Source organism: Pundamilia nyererei, unplaced genomic scaffold, assembly GCF_000239375.1.
Source record: "Pundamilia nyererei isolate P.nyererei 1_Seehausen unplaced genomic scaffold, PunNye1.0 scaffold00125, whole genome shotgun sequence".
Classification (NCBI taxonomy): Eukaryota; Metazoa; Chordata; class Actinopteri; order Cichliformes; family Cichlidae; genus Pundamilia; species Pundamilia nyererei.
Genome location: NW_005187526.1, coordinates 1,485,096 through 1,494,768, shown reverse-complemented (window position 1 = coordinate 1,494,768; position 9,673 = coordinate 1,485,096). Strand labels below are relative to the sequence as shown.

The 9,673-nt window shown below is 43.8% G+C and overlaps 1 protein-coding gene across 1 annotated transcript in view; it reads left to right on the top strand.

The window, feature by feature from the left end:
• Positions 1 to 9,673, top strand: part of LOC102205272 (dolichyl-diphosphooligosaccharide--protein glycosyltransferase subunit STT3B-like) — a 72,996-nt gene that overhangs the window by 39,750 nt on the left and 23,573 nt on the right. Inside the window, exons 3-5 of the mRNA XM_005742956.2 lie at positions 680 to 967; positions 3,601 to 3,666; positions 5,660 to 5,759. Coding sequence (XP_005743013.1) covers positions 680 to 967; positions 3,601 to 3,666; positions 5,660 to 5,759 — 454 coding nt within the window. The remainder of the gene's footprint in view (positions 1 to 679; positions 968 to 3,600; positions 3,667 to 5,659; positions 5,760 to 9,673) is intronic.

Below are 9,673 nucleotides of genomic sequence, written 5' to 3'. Positions count from 1 at the left end.
ACTAAAGCGTTGCTGGATGGCTAAACGGCTCCGAGGGGAAGCGGGGAGGTAAGAGCTTGTACGACACAGAGTGGATCTGTCTTCATAACCGCTAAAGGACAGACTGGCTCGAGTCACTTTTAACTCGTCATTACATTACAGCTCATCTCTGAGCGCCTGACTCCTCCTCTTCTCTATATTTATAACTTACGTGTGATCTCTCTGTATGGGTTATGGGCTAATCTGTTCCCCAGAGTGCACTTCAGTGCGTTCACATTATCAGAGAAAACAACTGCTTGAATGTGTTTTTGCATAATGTGACACTGGGAAGAGAAAATGTTCTACTGAAGCTATACAATTATAGTGGTGTGTGTGCGTGCGTGCGTGCGTGCGTGCGTGTGTGTGTGTGTGTGTGTGCAGTCTGTAGAAACAATGCGTTAGGGCTGGGCAGTCGTTTCCTTGTGAGATCTTTAGAAGGCGATACAATCACAGCTGGGCGAGGGAGAGTTCCAGTGCACCCATTAATTAATGAAATCTATACACTGTATGTCCCAGGAGGAGTTATGTGCACACCCACATTGCTTGAATGAATTATTTAATAAATATTGCTGTTTTTTTAGATAAGGCTTTAACACATTGAGTGAAATGGAAATAAAGATTTATGATATTCTGGAATAAATTTCAACCCTCTTCCTTCTAGGTGTACCCAGGCCTAATGGTCACAGCAGGTCTGATCCATTATGTGCTCAACCTGCTGCACATCACTGTCCACATACGGGACGTCTGCGTGTTCCTGGCCCCGGTGTTCAGCGGCCTGACCTCCATCTCCACCTTTCTGCTCACGAGGGAGCTGTGGAACCAGGGGGCAGGACTGCTGGCAGCCTGCTTCATTGCCATCGTTCCTGGCTACATCTCCCGCTCCGTGGCTGGATCCTTTGACAATGAAGGGATCGCCATCTTCGCCCTGCAGTTCACCTACTACCTCTGGGTATGCCTGAATACTTCTTCAGCCTTGCCATAGTCTTATCACTCATACAGGGAATAATTAGAGTGTGAGGCTTTGAAGCACAACTCATGTCTTTTATTTAAAGCTGCATTAATCACTATTCTTAGATTAACAGTGAACCAAAGGACGTGAGGTACTGCTGCCCAGATTACTAATTAACAGCCAGCACAGCACTGACCTAGCCTCATGATCTGACTGAAGTCCATTTTATTCATGCCTCATTAAAATATGCCATAGCAGGGGCTGTATTTGCTCTGTGATAAATCTGATCCGTTGGTTGCTACTGGTTGCTAGGAGCAGGTGACTAAGAGATGGGCCAGTTTTCGAGCTGTTATTGCTGCTGGCTGAGTGACAACCATTTCTATGTTGTTTCTATGTTACTGCACTCATCTCATTCACACTGGTTACTGTGTTCACCATATTTTCTCTGGCATGTGCGCAAGAACATCATAAGCCTCGTTTTTTGGCCCTCCCAACAACAGCTGTGAATGGCATGGTTTTTCCAAGTGCGGGGCAGCTGTTGATGGGCTGGAACAGTAAGGTTGAGAGGTGACACCGAGATTCAAAGCCTGAGAGGAAAGATATAGTTTTTTTGTTTTTTTCTTTCACCTTTCACTTCATAAAGCTCTGATAAACCTGCTAACTGCCTTATACCAACAAACAACTAGCTGGTGAACACAAGGGAACATTTGGTGCACAAAAACGCTGCCCTGTGTCTGCTTGGTGTGGATGTAGGTTAACAGACTGCAAACACAGTCACCCAGGTAACGTCAAGAAGTCATGTGCTTTTAGCTTGTTTTCCTTTTAATAGACAGGTTCCAGTGTACTTTTACACTGAAGGTCCTTCACTCATTGATAGAACAAGTGCTTTTCTTTCAGTGGAGACTTTCCACCTCTTTAGCCGCTATGGAGTTATCTGAAAATGAAGCGGTAATACTTTGAAACTGTGCATGTTTCAAACCTTATTTTGGGGCTTTTTTTCTTTTATGTTCCTCTGGGGACTCTGTAAATATAGTTTTTATTTCTCAGTGACCATGCCCATCCATTTAGACTTTAATAGTTTCTCAAACATTTCAGTGGCTGCCAAGTTGCAACACCTGCTGATGGACTTATGGTATCACTTTCAAAACTCACAAGTCTAAAAATGCATGCAAGATAAACCTGGACGTCTCTCTTGGGTTTCTGCGACTCGCTCAGCTCACTGAAAGACACGATTGTTTTCGAGAAAGCCTTAAATAACAATGAAAATAGGAAAAAAGCAAATGAGCTTGCCAAGTGTTAACATTTTGGCCTGAGATGGTTGCTTTCAGTCTCACGCTGCCAGGATTTTATCTCACGCCAATTAAGAGGAAGCCTCAAAGCTGCTCATGAAAAAAACAGACATGTTAAACAGGACAAAGTCTGAGGATCTCATTTTTCAGCTTTTCACCACCAATGTTGGTCAATAAAAGTTATTTATTGGCAGAGGCAGGTCAAGCTACTTAAAGTTTATTAAACCCCTGCAGTGTGATGCAGCAGCAGGATTCATCCACAGTGACTTGTGGAGTTGTTAAATTGCCAATGGCAGTGTGTTGACTTCGGACAGGGGAGCTGTCACTCAGGGTCGCTATTTAAGAATTCAATGTGTGAGTTAACAGAAAACTAAACGCATTCAGTGCCATAGAACTGTGGTTTTGTGAATGTTGTAGCAACGTCTGAATGAAGCCCTGAGGCACCGACATGTGACCCGTGTGTGGGTGACAATGCCATCGCTTTATCAGACTGATGAAGCCAGCAGTGTTATCTGTCCCAGGATGAGAAGGGCTTAAGCATCTTTCTGCTTCTACAGATTATTCCTCACACTGGTCCTCAGCGATTTGTCCACATGGGCAAATGGGCTAATGTTATTCTTACTAAAGACCATCACCATGACATTTCAAGCATACCATTGAGATTCAGAGGACCCCTTTATCCCTGTTAAAGAGCCCTGAAGTCACTGTTAAGTGGTGGAATGGAAAGATGGGGAATACTAGAACAAGAACTGATTTCTGTTTCCTGGATTCAGGCAAGTCTGAAATAATTGCACCATGAATAAATCACACACATACTTAAGTACACATACAGGCTTTTGAGGGCTTAGTAGATCTGCTCTAAGTGAAATACAGAATAGCTTAATAGTCTCCAGTGAATGCTCCTCATTCTCCTTTATCATCTTGTTTCCCCACTTGTTCACTTGTCCTCAACTTTCATTCAGTATCTGCTCTTCCTCCATCCACCACATCTCATTGGTTCGGCTCCATCATCCGTGCAGCCAATTGCAACAGCTCCCACCTGAGCCTTCGTTAAGTCAGGGCTCGTTAGCCTCGTTAGGCCCTCGTTAGCAGCTGCTGTGTCCTGCTGTGGGCAAGGTAAAGATCTGTAGGACACGGTGGTCTGCTTTGTGTGTGGGTCATTAAAGAGGCAAACATGATGAATAATTCAGACTATCATGTTGGGCAAGCAGCAGTAGAGCAAAATCATCGAGGAAAGAAACAGCGAGCAGCACAGCTTAGTTAATGGAAGGCTCTGATTTACATTTGTGTGTGTGTGTGTGTGTGTGTGTTTGTGGGGTTAATGCTCTCTGGTGTACACCGCAGGTGAAGTCTGTGAAGACTGGATCAGTTTTTTGGGCCATCGGATGCTGCCTCTCCTACTTCTATATGGTGAGAACTCACACGCACAAACACACACAGATCCTTTGTTATAATTGTGACACTTTGCTGGTAACACTTGTGTTCTAATATGGCAGGAGGATGGAAATCATTCATGAATGTTGTTAGGACTAAATGTGCAAATGCAGAAGTGTTAAAGGTCATTGTTTACTATTCCTCGTACCTCCGTGTGTGTGCTTGTGTGTGTGCTTTATGAGAATGTTTGGCATAATCAGGAATATTTTCTTTTATTGTTGTGCAGTAGTTTGGAAATTTAAACCAAAGGCCTGGTCCCATGGCTGCCTTAGTGCTTCCATTTCTGACTTATTTAAACAGGATGTCTTGAAGCCTTCTCACCGTGCAAAAGAAAATATCGTAGATATTACAAATTCAATTGTATTTATATAGCACTAAATCACAACAGCAGCAGGCACTTTATATTATAAGATAAAGACCCTACAATAATAGAAGATGCCCTATGAGCAAGGACTTGGCGACAGTGGGAAGAAAAAACTCTGAAGATGCTCCTGGCAGAACCAGGCTCAAAGAGGGGCAGCCATCTGCCACGACCGGTTGGGGGTGAAGGGAGGGAGACGGGACGAAAGACGCACTGTGGAAGAGAATCAGATTAATAACAACTAATGATTAAATGCAGAGTGGTGTATAAACGCAGAGTGAAGAAAAACCGCTGTGCATCATGGGAAGCCCCCAGCAGCCTCGGCAGCTTAACTAAGGGAGGATTCAGGGTCACATGATCCAGCTGTAAGCCAAACACTTTGGTTCTCCTTTAAAGTATGACTATAAAAGGTAGCAGGCGATAACTCTTAGATTATGATGGCTTCTTTTAACTTCTGTTAAACGCAGGTGCCACTGGTTAACTCTTTTAGCTTTCATTGGCTCCTGTTACTTACCTGGTTAGCTAGTTTCATCGAATGGCAGTCGGTGCCTTAGCACGCCCTGAATTTCTCCAGACGTCTTCCGCAGTATTCGAGTTTGTTATATGGTTGGTTTGTAGTTGATTTAAGCTGCTTATTAATTTTAGCGGTAACCTACAATAGTTATTAATACGCATAAAATGATCTTTTTTTAGTTAGCGGTGTCATTGTTATGTTCTTCCCCTGGCTGAAAATAATTGGAAGGGGTTCAGCAAATAGCCTCTAGCCCAACTTCAGAATTTGTAGTCCAAGGCTCACTTTGAGCACAGTTCCTTAGAGAGAGTGATTCTGACACTTGATAAGGACGGGGCCTGAACCTTAAACTGAAAAGGAGAGCAACTTGTGGATCGCAGAGTCACTCTGAATCACTGTCAGTGCGCATCGCCGTGCCCTTCACAGAACTGTTGCAGAAGTTATGATGTCCATCAAACTTTGTTGCACTCGAACCACTGGGAGCCATTTTCATCAGACGAAGACATGAAAAATGTCCTCGGGAGAACCGTTCCCTTAACCTGCCCATCATTCACGTCAGAATGTGAAGAATCACCTCGTGCCGTAAACTGTGACGCCGCTTCACTGGCAGCCGCTCGCTGCCTGGCAGCTACATGACACTTTGAGACGAATCAGAACAAAGCTTGAAAAGGGTTGCGTGTGTGTGCATCTCTGTTCTGTGCACGTGTGTCTGTGTGTTTGTGCTTCTGAGGGGTTTGTACCAGCAGCATAATGTGAATGCCAGCCGTAATGCTGAAGCTCATAATGATTTCACAGCTCACAGGTGGGCTGTGCAGCTTTGCACCCTCCTCCTTATTGCAAAGCGTCTCATTATTGAAGTGAATAAAAGAGAAAACACAGTCACTCTTTAGGGATTCGTGGGCCAGTTATACTTCTACTGATTATCTGCTACAGTCGAAAGCATTGTACACATTCAGCGGGGATAAGCTAGCCATGTAGCAGTCTGGGTATGTGTGGAGGTAGGCCTTTCTGCATGCATAATCCAAATGATTCCGCCCCGCCATTAATGAAAGCTTTGAATTAATTAAAGTGGGCTCATTAAATGTGTTTTTTGACAGGTTTCTGCTTGGGGTGGTTATGTGTTCATAATCAACTTGATTCCTCTTCATGTGTTCGTCCTGCTGCTCATGCAGCGCTTCAGTCGGAGAGTCTACATAGGTGAGATGCAGCAAAAACACACAAACTCATTTACATTCATTCGAGAGTGGGAAGCAACGACTTGAGGGTTTGCAGTTGTGCTCATTTGATGTTGACTTTATGCAGAATCAAGAGAAGATGTAGGGGTGCATTCAGCAGCTATGCACACACAGGCTCTGCTTTCTCTCCTTGAAAAGACTTTCAGGCCCAGCACATGTGGGGATGCCACACAGAAGACCATGTGCTTCTTTTTCATATCTGCGCTGCATAAACACAGTTACTAATAATTAACACCATCCACTAGCAACTGATGTTCAGTTTACACAAATCCCCCAGAGAAGGGCAGAAAGGATCTAGGATAAAAGTACGGGACTGAAAGTGGAAATGCAGGCAGGCAAAGGAAAGATTAAAGTGGTCTTCCTTTCAAAGAGCTTGCGTCGTCACACACTCCTGAGCTCGCCGTGCTGATCGCAAATCATATCCTGACTCTGATGCCACATCACCGTGCCGTTGTTTCAGATTGAACTCGGTAGCTGAGCTCATGATCGTTTGGAAGTGACATGTGGATATGCACAGACAAACTGGTGAGGGGAACTTGGTGGGAAAGCTGTGAAGTGTGGAATCAGAGAAGCCATACTGACTAGTGGCTGAACTCAGGACAAGTATAGAAAGAGAAGGCTAAAAGTAGAGATGAGACGGGGCGACTGTTGGGTTTTGCATCCTCCAATAGGATTATTGGCAGAATGAATAATTTAACATGCCGCTTTCCTCCCTTGGTCTCTCACCTCCTTCATCCTCCTCCCCTCACCTCCTGCGTCTGTCTCTCTCTGAAGACCAGCACCGTACATTCTGCTTGCAGCAACACAGTAATTGAGTTAGTTCAAAGCTGTAATAGCTCGCTGTGTTCTGTGATGCATACCTTGTACAGTGATTTGCAGTCCAGTCTGTGGCCCACTGTCACACCCCAAACCCCGCTCGCTTCATCTTTCCTGTCTTCCAAAGCAGAAAAGCCGTAATGAAATCCAGCTGAAATTTCGTTATGAGCAGTGCGTCCTCTGTAGCTGAATAGAAACCCACTCAGATTCCTCTTTTTCTCTATCGGACTCAGCTTCTCACTCAGTGCTCGTCTTGAGTCGGCATATTGCTCAGCATCTAGAGAGCACGCACTGTGTGCGTCTTTATCAGAGAAGGGTAAAGTGTCAGAAGTAGATCACATATATTGATCTTTTATTTCTTTATTTTTGCTTGATGTTAAATAATGCAGAGAGATTTAAGTAGATGCCACAGTGGTGGCATACACTTTTACCAATAAGAAACTTGTTTATGCAAAGTCAAAAATCTAATTAAATAATAGAGTATATACTTTGCGACATAAGCAGCTGCCTCTGTAGAGAGTGCATGGGCTTGAATTTGGTAGGATAGACCACTTCATGTGATGCAGGGTCTGGTTATAGGAGAAATACAGTTCCACCTAGGGCTGTGCGAGATGACGAAATATATCGGATGACGAAATTAAAACATCCGTCGTTTCACATTATACGCTATCGTTTGTTTCATGGTGACGCAAAATACACTGTTTATGGTAATATTTTTTTTATTGTTTGGATGGTCACCGTGTGGATGCAGGCACAGAGAATACTAGCATGGCCACTGAAGATGAGGCAGAATCAGGTAGCTCCAAACAGAAGGAGCAAGAGGCTACCTCTGTAGCATGGACATGGTTTGGTTATGAGAAGTCTGACACGGACCAGAAAACTATGCAAATTATGCCGCAAACCGGCCGCCGCCACAGACTCAAACATGACAAACCTCTTCTACCACCAACGCAAGAGTCACGTGAAAGAGTAAGGAGAGAGTTTGTGGATGAGAAGCAAAAAAGAGCCGTCAGGTAAAATGGTAAATGGACTGGTTCTTATATAGCGCGTTTCCACTCTTCTGAGCACTCAAAGCGCTTTACACAACTTGTGCATTCACCCATTTGCACAAGCACAACTGACATTCACACACATTCATACTCCGATGAATGCATCGGAGAGCAATTTCGGGTTAGTATCTTGCCCAAGGATATTTGGCATGCAGACTAGGGAAGCCGGGAATCGAACCACCAACCTTCCGATCAGTAGATGACCTGCTCTACCACCTGAGCTACAGCCACAGGTACTCAAACTAAACCTTACACGCAAACATTACATCGCGCCACGCCATGTAATAAAGACTCACAAAGAAAATGGCGGCCGTTACAACTTATGTCTAAGTTGTGACACAACAGCAACGTGAAGGCTGGGGCTCGCTGGTACACAGCCACTAAATTTCCAAAATAAGAGCAAAATAACACTTTAAGTAGTTCACTAATAAACGAGTCAAGACTCAGGCAAATATAGAATAAAAAGTGACAGCCATTAATATACCTGGGAAGCACACTCTATATTGCACCAAGCACCAAAACGGCCACCTTAAGCTGCTGTAAGGTAAAGACTCTACAGTAATACACAGTGGTGTGAGAGTAATGTCTTTGAGATGGATGTGTGCCTGAATATTTTCTTATGTAAGGTTCCCAACAGTTTATCAGTGAAAGCAGCTCCACCTATCAGAACAGAAAGCATGTGCTTTATATACATATTAGTGTAGTTCTGTATTTCCACTTTATGTGACTTATAAGGTCATTAGGTACAGCTATTATCAAACACGGAGCCCTGCTCCAAGTCTGTCTCTGCTAAACTTAATCTGTTCGCTTTTAATCAGCATCAGAATCATAAAAGCCCTTCTCAGCGTGATGCAATACACTCCCAGCAGCTACAGCTTTGAAAAACACACCATCGTGTTGAATCTAATTTATGTCACAATATCATTTTTACAAAGGATTTATTTCAAGTCTAATTCTGTTTGATCACAGTAGACTGTACGCGCATCAATGTTTCAGCTCAGTGCATCAGCGCGGCTAGAGCAAGGTGTTTCCTTACATTAATTCACCACAGCAGTTGGTGAATCAGATCAGGCCGGCATCAGCAGTCTTTGTTTCCATTTTCCTCGTCCATGATAATGTTACCGTCATCAAAAGACAGTCACGGTGGGACATTGATCGAGTCAGCGACCAAACAAGCTGCACTGCTTTTACATGGAAATATAAAGTCTGCTTTGTGGGCCCACACGTGGGGGAATCTCTAGAGCACTGCCAGAGGAGGAGAGGAAATGTACATATCTGATTGGATAGTTGAACATTTGAACTTCCTGTTCCTCTTTGTTCCCTTCAGTTGGGTCGAGGCAGCTTGAATATTAAAAAGAAAACTGAGTGTATGTATGTCGGAGTGAGACATCTCTCGGTGCAATAGCAATAATAATCATGTCAGCTTGTGAAGACAGCAGTGGGGGGCTGATGTTTGATTCCTTTCTCATGAACAAATTGGTGTAGAACCCAACCACCTCCCTCCACACACCCCTACCCCGCACATCCCTTAGATGTGCTTTTTTGAGGCTCAAGTGGAAATTGGAATCCTTACTATTGTTACAGAGTGACAACCACATTGTTTTCTCCTGGCATACAGCAACAATTCACTTAATGTTCTATTTAAATACATCGACTGCTTAAACTAACATTGTGCAGGACATCACTGTTTTCATCATTGATTCTTGTTTCCTGTCCATTCAGTCAGTTTGGTACAAGAAATCTCCTTTATGGATTCACTGCAAGTGTAGCCACGGTAAACATGGTTTAAAATATGTATGCCTCAAAGATATAAAGGTCTGGATGATCTGTCCTCTTCTTTGCAGATTAGGTCAAACTTGAGGTTATTTGGCTCTAAAAATATCAAACAGTGTCTGGAGCAGGAACATGAAGATTTTGCTCCATAGAGCAGCATTAACAGCCACAAAGCCACTCTGAAGCGCTCCTGTCCCTGTCCCCAAGTGTTCCCTGGCCTAATTATTAAGTGCAGTCG